The sequence below is a fragment of the Mauremys mutica genome, chromosome 5, assembly GCF_020497125.1.
Source record: "Mauremys mutica isolate MM-2020 ecotype Southern chromosome 5, ASM2049712v1, whole genome shotgun sequence".
Classification (NCBI taxonomy): Eukaryota; Metazoa; Chordata; order Testudines; family Geoemydidae; genus Mauremys; species Mauremys mutica.
In genome coordinates this window covers 137,947,716-137,965,115 of record NC_059076.1, presented here as the reverse complement: position 1 = coordinate 137,965,115, position 17,400 = coordinate 137,947,716, and the positions used below count along the sequence as shown (strand labels likewise).

At 52.4% G+C, this 17,400-nt stretch overlaps 1 protein-coding gene across 1 annotated transcript; it reads right to left on the bottom strand.

Moving 5' to 3' along the window:
- Positions 1-3,158: 3,158 nt before the first annotated feature.
- On the bottom strand, positions 3,159-5,978 carry EGR4 (early growth response 4). The gene is made up of 2 exons (XM_045017397.1): positions 5,626-5,978; positions 3,159-5,282 (listed from the first exon to the last, which is right to left on the bottom strand). Exons 1-2 carry the CDS (start codon positions 5,933-5,935, stop codon positions 3,955-3,957), a joined length of 1,638 nt encoding a protein of 545 aa, XP_044873332.1. The 5' UTR covers positions 5,936-5,978; the 3' UTR covers positions 3,159-3,954.
- Positions 5,979-17,400: the final 11,422 nt, after the last annotated feature.

The window sequence follows — 17,400 nt, the reverse complement described above, 5'->3', positions numbered from 1 at the left end:
CTCAATCCCCTCTTTTCCCTGTGTACCCTGGGCCACTTCCCCTTGGCCTGTGCACCTTCTTGGCCCTTTTTGTCAGGGGCCACCGCCTGGCAGGTAACTGGCTGGAGCTCGCTCTCTGCTCCCCTGAGCCTGCTCAGCACTGATCTAGGCTAGGTGCTCTGCCTACAGGGAGCCAGTCCTTCTCCCTTGCTTGTCAGGAAGAGACTGACATTGCCTCTGCTTTGCTGCCTTTATATAGGGCCCAGTCTGGCCCTGATTGGCTGCCTTTCTGCCCTTCTCTGATTGGCCAGGTTCTGCACAGGCTCCCTCCAGCCTGCTTTAACCCCTCCTCTGCCAAAGTGGGGCAACTGCCCCACTACCGGGGGCTAGGCCATTAGCCTGGGTTTAGGAGACCTGAGTTTGATTCCCTGTGGGACCTTGGGCAGTGCCTCAGTTCCCCAGCTGGGGATAACAGCCCTGCCCTCCTGGGAAGATGCTCAACTACAATGGTAACAGGTGCTATATAAAGAGCCACCAGCAGCTCCATACATGGGCTGAACTAGAGCAAGCAGCCTAGAGGGGAAAGACCCTGTATCACTATGCCAGTGCCATGGGTGGGACTGCCCCATTGGCTTTGGAGAATTGAAAGCCATTGGTGCCAGGGTAGAGTGACAGGTTTTCCCCCCATTGACGGTCTAGGGACAAAGAAGGCCGGTTCACACCAACGGGCAGGAGCTCATTGAGGACTTTGCAGTAGGCCTGGGCAGGGCGAGTGTTCACACGTCCTTCTGCCCTTGGGGTGATTTAAATCAATACGGATGATCCTGGGGCTGACAGAAGCAGGCAGCAACGCCACATGTTAAATGAGTAAATAGGTGTTTAGTCAACTTCGTTTCCAACTGCGTAAGTTCCTGACATTTCTCACCAGCCCCTCCCATCTTATTTGCTCTGGTTCCTCCTTGGCAACAAGAGGAATGGAGCCAGGCAGCTCCTAGCTAATGCTGGGGCCACTCTGTTGATCAGCAACTGGAGAGGCTGCAAGCAGAACAAGCTGTGTTATCCTAGGGGAGGAGGGGGTTTCTAAACAGAAACCCTCACAGTGGCCTTGCTGCAGTGAAATGGTCTGTGGTTGTCCCACCCCATCAATCTCAGGAGGGGCCACACCCCCTCGCTAGCGCATGGCTGCCCAAGAAAGCTCAGAGGGGAATTCATGCTCTTCAGGCTCTGCTCCCTCCCACACAGGTGAGGCAGACAACACGCGGTCTACGAGGCTTTGGCCCTATGGATGGGGCTGGGTAGTAAGCAGTCTAGGGAGCTCAGACCCTCAGGCAGGCTGGAGCAACAACAGTCTACAGGGCTCTGTCCCTCTGGTAGGGTAGAGCTAGAACCCATCTATAGGGCCCCTGATGCCTCTGGCAAGGCATAGCTGTAAGCAGTCTAAGGCACTCAGGAAGACAGAGGACAAATGCAGGTCTCTTGGCCTAAGGCAGGCAGCCACCCCCGGGGCAGGGTGGCCACAGGGAGGAGGGGGACCCAGCCCAGGGCCCTGACAATGGCAGAGGGCTCCCCCACTGGGTCAGCTGGGATCCCACCACAACACACGGATCAGTGTTCTGGCCACACAACTGGACTATCACCTGGTGTCCGTGGGCTACTACGCTGCAGCGGGGTTGTAGGAATCTCAGCTCACTGGGCATCCTCCATCTCCTGCTCCCATTGACTGGTCGACCCAGCAGTCCTTCAGGGTCCTCGTGGTTGCCGGGCTTGTTCTGAGGCATGGGACTCGGCAAAGCCCAGGGCATGTCTGTCTCTTTCACCACCTCCCCTCCAGCTGAGCTGCAGGGCCCACCTTTTAAGTTTCCTCTCCCCCCCCCTCTGCTTTTGGGCAGGGCAGAGGTGTTGGTTGCCCTGCTCCACCCACCAGGGGGTGGATAGGGCTTCCTCCCAGTCAGTCTCAGGCCACGTCCCCTCACTACATGCAGCCACTGGGGGACTTGGCAAAGATCTGGGCTCCTTTGGGGATATGAGCCAAAGCCCACAAAACGCTACGGGAAGGTACTCGGGGACTTGACTGGGCTTTGGCTCCCACGCTGGCAGGGAGCTGAGGCACCCCACTTGTGGCCATCAGAAGCAGACCTTTAATGATGCAATCTTGCCCACAGCTTACTGAGTTACCCTGGTCAGGGCTGGTGCAAGGATGTTTCGCGCCCTAGGCGAAACTTCCACCTTGCGCCCCCCCCATGGCAGCTCCCCCCCTCCGTGCTGAGGCAGCCCCCCTGCGGCAGCTCCCCACCCCGAGGCACCCCCCCACCCCAGCTCCGCGCACGAGCATCCCGAGCACGCTGTCACTGCTTCACTTCTCCCGCCTCCCAGGCTTGCGGCGCCTAAGCTGATTGGTGCCGCAAGCCTGGGAGGCGAGAGAAGTGAAGCAGCCACAGTGTGCTTGGGGAGGAGGTGGGGCAGAGGTGAGCCGGGGCAGGGAGTTTCCCTGCGTGCTGCCCCCCCTTACTTGCTGCAGGCGCCCCTCCCTGCCCCAGCTCCCTCCGCCTAAATGCCAGCAGCGACTAGGGTGGCCAAAGATCCGGCCGCCGCGGTCGCTGCTGAAGAAAAGTGGCGCCCCCCCAAATCCCAGCGCCCTAGGTGACCGCCTAGATCACCTAAATGGTTGCACCAGCCCTGACCCTGGTACATACATTCCCTTTACGTTCAGTACTGGCTGGCGGCTGGCTCATTTCATATTCCCTTCTAGGCAATCCCAAGGGGAACACCACGAGTCTCCTTGTAAAACAACCATTTCGTTTAGAGGTTGCTTCAGGTACAGGAGACATAGCTCAGAGTTATGCCAGGGAAACTCTTCTATTCCTGGCTCTGCCACTGATGGGATGTGTGACCATGGGCACGTTCTTAACTCCCCTGGGGTAGATACTGCCTTCAGCAGGCTAATGAGTACTTTAGTCCTCACTGATTTCAATGGGCCAATGTGAGGAGTTAGTGCAGCAGTTATCAGAACCGGTCTCTGTGGGGTTCAGTTCTTATCTCTGTAGCATATTGAGCCATCTTTGTAAGGTCACGGGAGATCAGAAGTATTATTGACACGCACCATTATAGGGTTTCTATAGAAAAAATGCAAAAAGGATTTCTAGAGTAGAACAAACTTTAATTGCAAAAATAAACACAGCTTTGTAATATTCCTGATAGGTTCTGTTTTTTACAAAGAAAAATATTTACGGGGGGTGGACCCCCCCCACCCATAGTCCTGTACAAAACATTATAAACCAAAGGTGGTCAAACACCTGTCTTCAGTTATTAACACGTCAGTTCGTCATGTTGATCGCATCCATTTTGGTTTTTCCCCTCCCAACAGCGACTTCTGGTGCAGTTTCGACACGAGAACATTTATTACAATGGATTGTTCAGGGAGTTCAGTAAAGTGCTTGGCAAAGTAAATCGGATTCAGTTTATTAAAAATGCAGCCTGAACAAGTGCGTCTTGTTCTTCGCCTAAAACGTGGGCGGGGTTTCTTTCTGCACGTTTCTCTTTCTGGAAGCGGAAGTTAAAACTGCAGTTTGCAAGTGTCCTTTGCCCCGCGCAGCTCCCCCGCTGGCTGGAGCTGTCCGCTCGGCGTGGTGCTGAAACTGCGTGACTGCCTGTAGCGCGGATTATTCCGCTCTCTCCTTCACTTCCGAGATCTCTGGGTTTCCTCCAGCAGTGACTGTGCACCTAGGAGTGTGCATCGCCGCTGGATCCCATCGGAACCGGTGCGGTGCCTTTCACTTATGTACATCTAAAGCGCCTTCTCTCCTGGGCAGAATGGATCGCCAGATGGAGCCATCCCTGCCCGCCACCAGTTGTCCTGGTCTTTGCCACTGCCACCCAGGAGCCATTTGGAGGTGGACTCTCCAGCCTGATCCCTTCAGCGAGGGGTGACCGGGCTCACCCCAGAAAACGACCTCAATCGGGGCTCCCAGTTGGGCTTCAGAGGGTCCCAAATGACAGCCCCACCGCATAGAAGCCGAGGCCTTTGAGCTTCTCCTCGGTCCTCGCTTTCTGCTTCAAATGGACTTTGCTGTGTCTCTTCTTCTCGTCGCTCCTGGCAAACCGGCGGCCGCAGATGTCGCAGGAGAAGGGCTTCTCCCCGGTGTGCGTCCGGATGTGGGTGGTGAGGTGGTCGCTGCGGCTGAAGTTCCGCAGGCAGATGCGGCACTGGAAAGGCTTGTGGCCGGTGTGGATCCGGAGGTGCCTGTTGAGCTCGTCCGACCTGGCAAAGCTCCTGATGCAGTTCTCCACCGGGCAGGCGAAGGACTTCTCGTGCGGCTTCGGGCAGAAGCATTTGGAGGAGCATTTGGTCCTGCGGGTTCTCTTCTTTGGCTCGGTTAGGATGTTGGGGTTGGCTGAGGAGGTGGAGGGGTGGGCCAGGAAGTCTGCGCTAGGGACTGACGGGGACTGGTGGCGGTGGTGGAGGAGCTCGGTTGGGTTCATTAAGCTTGGCACGACCTCGGGTTGGGCCAAGGAGGAGTCGAAGTCTTGCATTAACTGCGGTGGGAGGTTATGGAGCTTGGCCTCCCCGAAGTCGCTGGGGATCTGCCCCTGGCTGCCGAGATTCTGGAAACTTTCTGGCTCGCAACTGAAACCTAAGTTGTTGCTGTAGGTCCTCGAGGCTTCAGCCAGGCTGCTGAGCTCTGACCGGCAGCTGACGGACAACACGTTTTCCATTTTGGATCCGAGGGGGTGGAACATGGCCTGGCTACTTTCCGGGGGCTGGAAGGACTCGGAGGACTGGTAGCCATCGGGCAAGTAGTTCTGAGGTTGAGCGAGTGGCTCCCATGGGGAGCAGGAAACCTTAAATTTGTCCAGGGCTGGAGCCATGGGGGGAATCTTAATGTCCTGCTTGTTTTCCAACAGCTTTGTCTCAAAGAGACACTGCGCGGAGCTGCCTACGCTCGGGGAGGTTGGGACTTGGGGCGCGTTCTCCAGGGGGGGGAAGGCGGGGTAGCCCTCGAAGGGGGGCTGGACGGAGATATTCAGTTCCGGCTGGCAGGTGGAGTAAAGGTCCAGGTGGTTCTGAAGGGCTTCGGGGACCGAGTAGAGGGAGTCCAGTTGCCTCTGGTGGCCTTCGGAGCCAGGGAACGGAGCCAGGCCCAGGATGCCCGACATGAGGTTGAAGAGGGATTCTTGGTCGTGGGGCTGCTCCGGCAGGGCCTTGATGAGAAAGCTGCCCGTGTAGCTGAGCGCGGGGGCCGGCTGGCTGCCTAGGAAGAAGTAATCCGCCGTTTCCCCGGTTATTGTGGAGCCCATGAATTCACCTGGGAATTAAAAGGGGGAAACAGAAGCGGGTTAGAGACGTTGCTCGGCTGGGGGAATACAGAAGGGGCTGCATAAGGAGCGGGGCTGGAGCGGTGCACGCAGGAACTCACAGCCCAGCCGTGTGGCCCTCCCGTGTTATATAACAAAGCGGTGCCGCGGGAGAGCACCGGGCCCCCAGCCCAATTCCCACCCCCCGAGAGCCCAGGCATTAGTCAGCTCTGGATCAGCACCAAGGGCCACGCTCGCTAAGCCGGAGCCCTGCTCCTCTTTCAGCGCCAGGCTCGGAAGCCGGATTCCCCCCCGCAATCCTGCTTGGCTACAACTTGAAGGGGGGTCTCTTACCTCCGAGGAAATCGGCCGCCGCCTCCCTCTGCTGCCCCGCCAGAAGTTGCTGCTCCTGCGGGGCGGAGCCCGGGTGCTCCCCCGCTCGCAGCTCGCAGCTCTCCGGGTACTTGGCGTACAGCGAGTCCTGGCAGGAGAAATCCATCACGCTCAACATCGCCGGCGAGCCCAGGCTCGGGGAGGAAGGCGGGGTGGGACCGGCGGGGAAGTCCCCAGCTCTCTGCCCCGCTCCCGAGCGCTGCTCCAGCCCCTGCGCGCCGCGGCGGCGGCGGTCTCCTTCCCAGGCCAGTGCCCGGCTGCCTCGGGGCATGTGCGCTCAGCCTGCCTGCCGCGCCGGGGCTTGGCGGGTGCTCCCGGCTCCCAGCGCTGCGGCGCCTTTTATACCTGCAGCGCGGCTGCCTCTGATCTTCCGCCGCGCCGCGCCGCTTCCTTTTCTGGAGTCCCCAGTGAGGCGGCCTGTGACGTAAATGCCCATACATGGACTCAGGATGTAGGCTAGGGAGTCCCAATAAGGAGATCTCTCCTCGTGACGTTTTGCCAGCTCTTCTCCTCGCCCCCTCCCCCCTTTTCTTTCCCTGCCTTTCCATCATCACAATAATCCCAGGATCCAGCAGCAGCAGCAGCCTGGGCGCTGCTGATCAGGGCGTGCCAACCGCCCCGAAGGCTGTGAATTCTGCTCAGCCGAGCTGGGCTTGCCGCCCGCCCCCCCCCCGGGAAAGGAAAAGTGAGACCCCCCCCCCAGGCTGGATGCAGCCTCCCCCCCCCGGAGACCCGGCACGTGAGTGGCAGGAGGCGCAGGGCGAATTCTCTCCCCGCTGGAACAGCTGGAGCGGGGGTTCCCTGGTGGAGGCGACGCCAAAGGCTGCTGGGGGATCCCAGCTTGGCTTTCAGCTCATTCAGCTGGAGGGAGAGAGACATGTAGGCTAGGCAGCTATAGATGTGAATCACAGCTCCGCCAAGTGGGTGTGTTTATGGCTGGAGATAATGGAGAGCGGTATTTGTATATTTACACACACACACTTAGAGCTTTCATAGCATCTCAGGGCTGGCAGGGACCTCAGGAGGGCATCTAGTCCAACCCCCTGCTCAAAGCAGGACCAATCCCCAACTAAATCATAGCCACCCCTCCAATGGTGTCTTTCAGACACACGTGCACGTGGAACTAACCACCTATTCCATGTACACACTGGCCGTGCATTCATAAACACGGGTGTCCCCAATGTTACATGCACACAAAGGTGGTGCCATGCTTAGGATTTGATGCTCAAAACCCACTGAGTAAGTATCAGAGGGGGAGCTGTGTTAGTCTGGATCTGTAAAAGCAGCAAAGAGTCCTGTGGGCACCTTATAGGCTAACAGACGTATTGGAGCATGAGACCTTCGTCGGATGCATGTAGTGGAAATTTCTGAGTAAAGGGCTCAGCGCCTCTCCGGAGGGAATAGACTTTCCAATGTGTAATTATACAATTCCTTAAAGGCCTTGGCTTTCCTCCCAATGTGGGCAGCTGTTATTCCAGATTTACATCACCCCAGGCTCTTATTCACCCCCTGCCAGGTGTATATATTTGGTTGCTCTTGTTCCTTCTAGAAGCATGAAAGATGTTGGGTTTGTTATCCCCATCCGCCCTTCCTGAGGGGGATTTTTGCATTAAGCTAAGCCTCTGCTGGCATTCTGCATTGGCTTTGATTTAGTGGAGGAAGGATTGTGCCTGCTGTATTGTCATTTGATTAACATCCAACAAGCAGATACCCAATGAACAAAAACATCTCAATCATTTCCCCTAATTTGCTTTCATTCCCCAGCCCAGCAAAGAGTTCATTGCTTCCCCACTGCCTGGTTTGAAGTGTGTGTGTATCTGGGTCAGGGATCCAGATGCACAGTCAGAATATACAATGGGAGGAGGATAGTTTAAAATAGAATCACTGGGGCTAGTAGTGACTCAAAGAGCCTGATCGCATTTCCATCACCTCTGGCTTCCTCTCAGTCACAGGCAATGCACAGCTCAGAGCACTACTGCTGATCTGGGGCACTTGTCGGGCCTGAGCTGTTCGCAATCCTTAATGGATTTCACCTCATAGCACAGGGAAATGCTTTGGCTCCATTTTACAGATGGGGAAGTAGAGCAACTAACCCAAGATCCTACAGCCTAGAGCAGAGCAGGGACTTGGACTAAGGGCTAATACAGCTTGGGCAGATGCCCTAAGCCTGTAACCACTGAGCGATCAGTCCTCCCTTCAGAGCAACCCTGACGAGTTTTCCACCTGAGGGGAAAGAAGAAGACAGGGTGTGGGGTTTTAGTCCACCAGTGGGGTTAGATTATTTAAGGAGCCCATACAGTAATAATACCAATAATAATAATAATACTTAACACTTATTTTCCTCTTGATCCTGCAAATCCTTGTGCACGCAGCAGGCTGAGCAAGGTTTTTGCACTCCAGTGGCAGTCTGGATGATAGGGACAGCCGGGTACAAATAAGGTGAAATATTAAGTTTAAATCCCTGGCATTGATCTTTAGTATATGACAGGCTCTCTGCCTGCTGTCTCCTTCACTCCCAAGGTAAATGGGAGCGGGTGGGAGAAAGGATTCTGCTTGGAGCTAGGCAGCCAGTAACGTCAAGGTCCCTTGCATTTTCTCTCCTGCTCATATACCTGGCATTGCTCTGCATCTGCCCAGCACAGGATCAAGTCCAGCCTCTCTGAGATGTTGTGTGCAGGATCCAGCCCTACGTCTACCCCTTCCCTGCTCACACCCATCCCAGCTGTTGTGTGACAGCAGGGTTCTGGCCAGGGCTGAGATTCTCTCGCCAAGCTCTGGTGTTTTCCTGTGCCACTTCCCAGGCAGATGCGCCAGACAAATGGGGCAGTGCAGTGGGGGCATTCGGTCACATGTGCCACATACTAAGTGGGTCAAAAAAATGCCAGTGGAATTTTTTAAGAGATCAAATTTTAAAAGAAGAAGATAAGAACAGTCATACTGGGTCAGACCAAAGGTCCATCTAGCCCAGTATCCTGTCTTCAGATAGCAGCCAATGCCAGGTGCCCCATAATGATAATGCATATTGATTTATCTTTATATAGTATAATAGTCATCCCTGGCTTTTCATCAGTGGATCTCAAAGCACTTGAAAAAAGAAGTGCCTATTGTTATCCCCATTTTATAAATGAGGAAACTGAGGCACAGAGCGGTGAGGTGAATACACCTGACAAGCCAATGTCAGAGCACGTTCTCTGGGAGAGGAAGTCCCTACCTGTGCTTGATGTCTGCAGCACATGCCATAACCAGCATTTCAGACTGGTCCATATCCAGTGCAATGCACTGTAGGCACTGACGTTATCTGCAGGGTGAAGCAGTGTTGTGGAACGGTAACACCGGGCGATTGGAAACCAGGGCTCCTCAGTACTATTCCTGGCTCTTCCAGTGACTCACAGTGTGACCCTTGGGCAAGTACTTTTAAATGTTTCTGATCGCGCTTACCCCCTTTGCAGGGAGGTTGGTAACATTCACATTTGTAAAGCGCATCGAGCTCTTTGGCTGAAAGCTGCTATAAAAGTGCAGAGAAGTGTGACGTTCGAGTGGTCATTCAGCAGACAGTTGGGCCTAGTTCTGGATCAATTCTCCAGCCTGGTGTTAGGGGGCAAGATGCTAGAGGAGGTAGCATATTTTAAATGAGATGTAAAAGCAAAGTGCCAACCACTCGTGGCCATTTATATTCACACATGTAAAGCTGTCAGCTGCAGAGGCGTAGCCAATATTCTGCATCCTTAATTGTGCCCACTGCATTTACAGCTGGGCATGGCATTCTTCATCACTTCCTCTACTAAACTGCTGCTTAGTGTTGCATCACACTGTTATACAGCTGCCATTTTCTACCCTAGAGGTGGTGAGTTCAGTGATTTCTTCTTGCTCTGAAAAAGCTACATAATCATAGAAGATTAGGGTTGGAAGAGTCCTCAGGAGGTCATGAAGTCCAACCCCCTGCTCAAAGCAGGACCAAGCCAAACTAAATCATCCCAGCCAGGGCTTTGGCAAGCCGAGCCTTAAAAACCTCTAAGTATGGAGATTCCACCACCTCCCTAGGTAACCCATTCCAGAGCTTCACCACCCTCCTAGTGAAATAGGGTATCCTAATATCCAACGTAGACTTTCTCCACTGCAACTTGAGACCATTGCTCCTTGTTCTGTCATCTGCCACTACTGAGGACAGCCGAGCTCCATCCTCTTTGGAACCCCCCTTCAGGTATTGGAAGGCTGCTACGAAATCCCCCTTCACTCTTCTCTCCTGCAGACTAAATAACCCCAGTTCCTCAACCTCTCCTCATAAGTCATGTGCCCCAGCCCTTTAATCATTTTCATTGCCCTCCGCTGGACTCTCTCCAATTTGGCCACATCCTTTCTGTAGTGGGGGGCCCAGAAATGGACACAATACTCCAGATGTGGCCTCATCAGTGCTGAATAGAGGGGAATAATCACTTCCCTCGATCTGCTGGCAACGCTCCTACCAATAGAGCCCAATATGCCATTAGCCTTCTTGGCAACAAGGGCACACTGCTGACTCATATCCAGCTTCTTATCCACTGTAATCCCCAGGTCCTTTTCTGCAGAACTGCTGCTTAGCCAATCAGTCCCCAGCCTGTAGCAGTGCAGGGGATTCTTCCGTCCTAAGTGCAGGACTTTGCACTTGTCCTTGCTGAACCTCATCAGATTTCTTTTGTCTAGATCACTCTGGACCCTATCCCTACACTCCAGCGTATCTACCTCTCCCCCCAGCTTAATGTCATCCATGAACTTGCTGAGGGTGCAATCCATCCCATCAGCCAGATCATTAATAAAGATGTTGAACAAAACCGACCCCTGGGGCACTCTGCTTGATACCGGCTGCCAACTAGACATGGAGCCATTGATCGTTACCCATTGAGCCTGACAATCTAGCCAGCTTTCTATCCACCTTATAGTCCATTCATCCAGCCCATACTTCTTCAGCTTGCTGGCAAGAACACTGTGGGAGACTGTATCAAAAGCTTTGCTAAAGTCAAGCTATATCACGTCCACCACTTTCCCCATATCCACAGAGCCAGTTATCACATCATAGAAGGCAATCAGGTTGGTCAGGCATGACTTGCCCTTGGTGAATCCATGCTGACTGTTCCTGATCACCTTCCTCTCCTCCAAATGCTTCAAAATTGATTCCTTGAAGACCTGCTCCATGATTTTTCTGGGGACTGAGGTGAGGCTGACCAGTCTGTAGTTCCCCAGATTCTCCTCCTTCCTTTTTTTAAAAGATGGGCACTATATTTGCTTTTTTCCAAGCGTCCGGGAACTTCCCCGATCGCCACGAGTTTTCAAAGGTAATGGCCAATGGCTCTGCAATCACATCAGCCAACTCACTCCGTACCCTCGGATGCAGTGCATCTAGCCCCATGGACTTGTGTATGTCCAGCATTTCTAAATAGTCCTTAACATGTTCTTTCACCCCTGAGGGCTACTTATCTCCTCCCCATACTGTGCTGCCCAGTGCAGCAGTCTGGGAGCTGACCTTGTCTGTGAAAACCAAGGCAAAAAAAAGCATTGAGTACGTCAGCTTTTTCCACACCCTCTCTTACTAGGTTGCCTCCCCCATTCATTAAGGGTCCCACACTTTCCCTGACCTTCTTCTTGTTGCTAACATACCTGTAGAAACCCTTCTTGTTGCCCTTCACATCCCTTGCTAGCTGCAACTCCAACTGTACTTTGGTCTTCTTGATTACGCCCCTGTATGCTTGAGCAATATTTTTATACTCCTCCCTAGTCATCTGTCCAAGTTTCCACTTCTTGTAAGCTTCCTTTTTGTGTTTAAGCTCACCGAATATTTCTCTGTTAAGCTAAGCTGGTCGCCTGTCATATTTGCTATTCTTTCTGCACATCAGGATGGTTTGTTCCTGCACCCTCAATAAGGCTTCTTTAAAATACAGCCAGCTCCCCTGGACTCCTTCTCCCCTCATATTAGCCTCCCAGGGGATCCTGCCCATCAGATCCCTGAGGGAGTCAAAATCTGCTTTCCTGAAGTCCAGGGTCCGTATTCTGCTGCTGTTCTTTCTTCCTTTTGTCAGGATCCTGAACTCGACCATCTCATGGTCACTGCTGCCCAGGTTGCCACCCACTTCTACTTCCCCAACCAATTCTTCCCTGTTTGTGAGCCGCAGGTCAAGAGGAGCATGACCCCAAGTTGGTTTCTCCAGTACTCGCACAAGGAAGTTGTCCCCAAAAACTTCCCAGATTGTCTGTGCACCGCTGTATTGCTCTCCCAGCAGATGTCAGGGTGATTGAAGTCCCCCATGAGAATCAGGGCCTGTGATCTGGAAACTTCTGTTAGTTGTCCGAAGAAAGCCTTGTCCACCTCATCCTCCTGGTCGGGTGGTCCATAGCAGACACCCACCACAACATCACCAGTTGCTCTCATGCCTAAACTTAACCCAAAGACTCTCAACTGGCTTTTCTCCAGTTTCACATTGGAGCTCTGAACAATCATACTGCTCTCTTACATATAGTGCAACCTTTTCTCCCCTGCCCGTTCTTCCTGAACAGTTTATACCCTTCTATGACAGTGCTCCAGTCATGTGAGTTACCCCACCGAGTCTCTGTTATTCCAATCACATCATAGTTCCTTGACTGTGCCAGGACTTCCAATTCTTCCTGCTTGTTTCCCAGGCTTCTTGCATTCATGTACAGGCACCTAAGATAACTATCCTGTTGCCCTACTTTCTCAGTATGAATCAGGAGGCCTCCCCTGTTGCACCCTCCTCCTTGCATTTCCTCCCAGTATCCCACTTCCTCACTTACCTCAGAGCTTAGGTCTCCATCCCCTGGTGAACCTAATTTAAAGCCCTCCTCACTAGGTTAGCAAGCCTGCCTGCGAAGATACTCCTCCCTCTCTTCATTAGCTGGATCCCATCTCTTCCTAGCAATCCTTCTTCCTGGAACAACATCCCATGGTTGAAGAATCCAAAGCCCTCTCTCCAACACCACCTGTGCAACCACGTATTTACCTCCACAATTTGATGGTCCCTACCTGGGCCTTTCCCTTCAACAGGGAGGATGGATGAGAACATGACTTGCGCCTCAAACTCCTTTATCCTTCTCCCCAGACCCACTCAAGGTCATTCTTGGCAGTATCATTGGTGCCCACGTGGAGAAGTAGGAAGGGGTAGCGATCCGAGGGCTTGATCAGTCTCTACAGACACTCCGTCACATCCTGGATTCTAGCTCCAGGCAAGCAGCACACTTCTCAAGTTTCCCAGGGTGGATGACAGATGGATGACTCCGTCCCCCTTAGGAGGGAGTCCCTGACTACCACCACCCGTCTCCTCCTCTTGGGAGAGGTGTTCGTGGAATCCCCATCCCTAGGACAAGGCATCCCATGTGTTCCGGTCGATGGGGTCTCCTTCTGATCCCTTCCCTCAGATAACTCTTCTAAACCATTCTCCGCCATAGTATCTGTGCAGAGAGACTGAAAACGGTTTCTTACCTCTATCTGCATAATGTTTGTGGATCCTTCAGGATGGAGGAGGCTGGAGAAACTAAGGGCCAAACCTTGCACATTCTAAAACCCAGTTGTGATAAGGGAAATTTGGTGTCTTCCCTCTAAAACCGAAGTCTTCCAACCTTTCCAGCCTGGGGAGTATTGCAAAGGTTGTATCCTCGCACAGAATCTCCTCCCCGTGCATTCACCCCATCTCCTTTATGGTGTTCTCTCTCTAATCTTTGATGGTCTTGTGGACCAATAGCATGGACGTCCTGGGTGTCAGCAGACCATATTTTGAGACCCACTGTTTTAGGAGGAAACTAAGACATTCAAGAGCGTAGTGACTATCTGGTTTACCCACTTTGTTGTTATTGGGGCATTTGATGAGGTACATCACATGTTGTGATAAGCACATGTAAGACCCATGGATCTTGAAAGGTGTGTTGTGAGGGGTATTTATCATCGTAGCAACTTTCTCGATTTGCCAAAAATTCCAAGAAAATTCGCTTCAGATTGACTTGAAACAATTTTTTGTCTGTTTTTATTCCTGAACTGCCAGTGAACTGAAAGATTGGTTATTTGCACAGCTCTATTCCAAAAGTCAGTTGGAACATTTCAGATGTTTTCAATGGATTTTGGATTCAGACCACTGATAACCCATATTCTCATGCAAACAAAGAGAGTGGAGTATGAACAACTGCATTCCTTTCTCCCTCTATTTTCCAGTTTTAAAAATATCAGTGATCCAGTCATGAAGCAGAAACGATAACACATAACGGAGGCTATGTCTACACTTAAAACATGACAGTGGCACAGCTGTGCTGCTGTAGCACTCCAGTGTAGACACTCAGCAAAGGGAGGAGTTCTCCCATTGCTGTAGATAATCCACCTCCTCGAGACGCAGTAGCTAAGTTGACGGAAGAATTTTTCCATGGCTCTAGCACTGTCTACATGGTGCTGGGGGTTAGTTTGGCTGGCGGTGGTGCATAGGGTAGGTTAGCTACACGTGGTAAAAACCAGGTTGTGACCATCACACTGTGGTGTGTAACTACACGTGGCAGTGAAAGGCTCTGGCCGGGGGAGGCAGTGTGGAAAGGCTCTGGCAGCATCCTGCAGTGGGGAAAGACTGTCAGCAGGACACTGTACTGCTAAAAACAGCGTTGCAGTGGAGGCACTGCTTGAGTGCATAGAGAGCCTTTTAGGTACATGCCCTAAAGGTTCAGGTGTGTCTTCACTCAACTAAGCCAGGCATCAGTATCTCACTGCAATTTATACCTGGGGGCTGTGCAGTCTATGTACACTACATGCCACCATAGGAAGTGTGCCATGTAGACATCCCCTGAGCCCCTCTCTGAAGCAGGCCTGGCTACAGGCTGAGGGGGGCTCTGGATTCCTTCTCCTATTTGCTGGCCAGAGTAGCTGCACCAGCAGGAAGTAATTTACTGATGTTCTAGGCTAGTAGTAAATTCCTACACTCCAAAAACAAGCAGGGAGCAGAGACAGACTTGTGAGTTCAAGTCTCCTGCCACTATCCTAGGATTGGTGCAGCTTACACCACCACCCCTTGCTTGGATCTGTGCCCAAAGTCACAATCTAGTTCTCTGGGTGCATGACTGGGACCCAAGACTGTTGCAATCATAGAATCTCAGGGTTGGAAGGAACCTCAGGAGGTATCTAGCCCAACCCCCTGCTCAAAGCAGGACCAATCCCCAGACAGATTTTTGCCCCAGATCCCTCAGTAGCCCCTTCAAGGATTGAACTCACAGCCCTGGGTTTAGTAGGCCAATGCTCAAACCACTGAGCTATCCCTCCCCAATCCTGAATTAGTAGCCAGGCAGCTGTCATCTGGAATTGGCTCTCAAGATCTCAGTCCCTAGAAGGTTTCCTACTTCCTCCATAGTAAGCCATGCTGTAGTAAGTGTTCACTTGGTCCACCTACTTTCTGGACACTTGCCAAACTGCCCAGCTGTTCAAATTGCATTGCCAGCAACCTGCTGAAGTGGCTGGAGAAGGGCAGCCCTTGGGAGATGAGGGAATCCCACAAGCCGGGAGAATGTTAGTTAATACGGCTTATCTTCTCCATTGAAAGAAAGCAGGGCATGAGTTCTGCTGAGGGGGTTTGTCGTTCGGTCTCTCTCTCTATGGAGATGCTGATGTGGCTCCCATTCGTGGAATATCTGAGCACCCCACAAACATTTCTGCCTATACCCTCATGCTCATAGAGAAAAGGTGGGTTTGAGATTAAGGCCCTAGCCTGGGACTCAGGTGGTCTGGGTTCAGCCTTTGATTCTGCCATAGTCTCCCATGTGACCTTGGTAAATCACTCAAACTCTCCATGGTTCATTGCTTTAAAATGGAAGTCTGTGTGTGTGTGTGTGTGTGTGTGTGAGTGAGTGATTTAGAAGTATCAGCCTGTTAACAGCCTCATGGACTTCATATTAACTGGCTGTTCTACTGGCCGGCAGGCCTCCATCTGTAAAACGGGCACATTAATACTCCCTTCACCCACTCTTCTTCTGTCTTGCCTGCTTAGACTGCACACTGCCAGGGCAGGGACTGTCTCTTACTCGGAGTATGTACAGCACCCAGCACAATGGGACCCCGGTCTCACTTGGCACCTGTAGCCACCACTGTACTAATAATAACAACATGGTGTTGGCAGCTCTCGCCATTTCCTCCCAAGTCGGGATTTCAGCCATGGTGGGAACCAGCCTGGCCGCAGTGTGAGAAGCTCCAGCCCTCTCGGGAATTTCAATCCTGCCTGAGGGGAGGACCCCACTCTGATTGGCTGCCTGCCTCACTGCCCCGTCTCCCACAGCAGTGTGCAGCCAATCAGGACTGCTGCAGGAGGCCAGCAGAGTGCTCCCTCCTGCCTGGCGGCACGGAGACAAAGTTTGGGGGTGGGGAACAGGGAGGGGGGAACAGAAAGAGCCCAGCGGCTCAAGACGTCTCCTCTGCTCCTCCCTGCAGCACCTGGCCTGAGAAGAGGGAGAGGGGAGTGAGGAATCCTGGGAGCTGCTGGGATAGGCAGATTTAATAGTTGGGCTGGGCAAATGCGAGGACTGGAAGGGGGCAGAAGTGATGTGGGGGGGTGTGATAAATGAAGGGGAGGTAGCTCCCTTTTATGGACAGCCAGCCAGCCTGTTAGCCATGAAATCCCTCTTGGTAGCTGTTCTCTACTTGCTTTACCTGTAAAGGGTTAAAAAGTCTGACTGCATGCGTAGGTAAAAGGAAGTGAGTGGGCACCTGGCCAAAAGAGCCAATGGGAATGCTAGAACTTGTTAAAATTGAAACAAGACTCCCCTTTTGTCTGTCTGTTGTTCTCCAGAGACAGGGGACAGAGCAGGGACCGGGCTGAACTATGCTGTAAAAAGCTTTTTGCCAGGTATGGAAATCATCAGCTCATACCTAGAAACTACTCATTTAAAACCCCAGATATGTAAGTAGATCAGGAAATGTCTAGGAAGATGCGATTTGGTTTCTCTCTTTTATTTTTTTTATGGTTTGTGGGCTCCTCTGGGCTAACCCCAAAATGCTTTTGTTTTGCTTGTAACCATTAAGCTGGACCTCAAGAAAACCATTCTTGATGCTTAATTATTGTATTTGCTCTTCTTAAATCTAGCAATAGCCCAAGTTCCAAATATATTTTCTTTCTTTGTCTTTTTAATAAAATTTACCTTTTTTAAGACCAGGATTGGGTTTTTGTGTCCTAAGAATTTTGTGCACATGTTGTTTAATTAGCTGGTGGCAACAGCTGATTTCCTTTGTTTTCTTTCTCAGCTCTTCCCTGGATTGTGTGTGTGTGTGTGTGTGTGTGAGAGAGAGAGAGAGAGAGAGAGAGAGAGAGAAAGGGCTTGAGGGTGCCCCCACAGGGAGGAATCCCCAAGTGCACCTTCCTGGGTTTTTTTGCATTTGGGTGGTGGCAGCATCTACCCATCCAGGGTCAGAGAGAAGCTGTGAGCTTGGGAGTTTAATACCAGCCTGGAGTGGCCAGTATTAATTGTTAGCATTCTTGCGGGCCCCCACCTTCTGCACTAGAAGTGCCAGAGTGGGGAATCAGCCTTGACAAGGGGTGTCCCATAATTAATTGCTGGTCTGGGGATGGGCCGATGCAGAATTAACGAGGGCAAAGCCAGGGCTGGGGGGAGCAGTTGGAAGCTCCATGCCATTGGGCAGCAGCGAGAGCCGCCGCAGCGAACTGCCCTTACTCGGTAAATGTGGGGAGCTGGTGACTTCGTTACTCGTCTGCCCTGGGGAGGCAGAAAGGGCAGAGG

Bases quoted from the DNA above. Each gene is read 5' to 3' on its own strand.
- EGR4 (XM_045017397.1), bottom strand. From the start codon at position 5,935: ATGCCCCGAGGCAGCCGGGCACTGGCCTGGGAAGGAGACCGCCGCCGC. The intron at 5,283-5,625 runs GTAAGAGACCCC...TTTAATTCCCAG, and splicing joins GGCGGCCGATTTCCTCGGAG to GTGAATTCATGGGCTCCACA.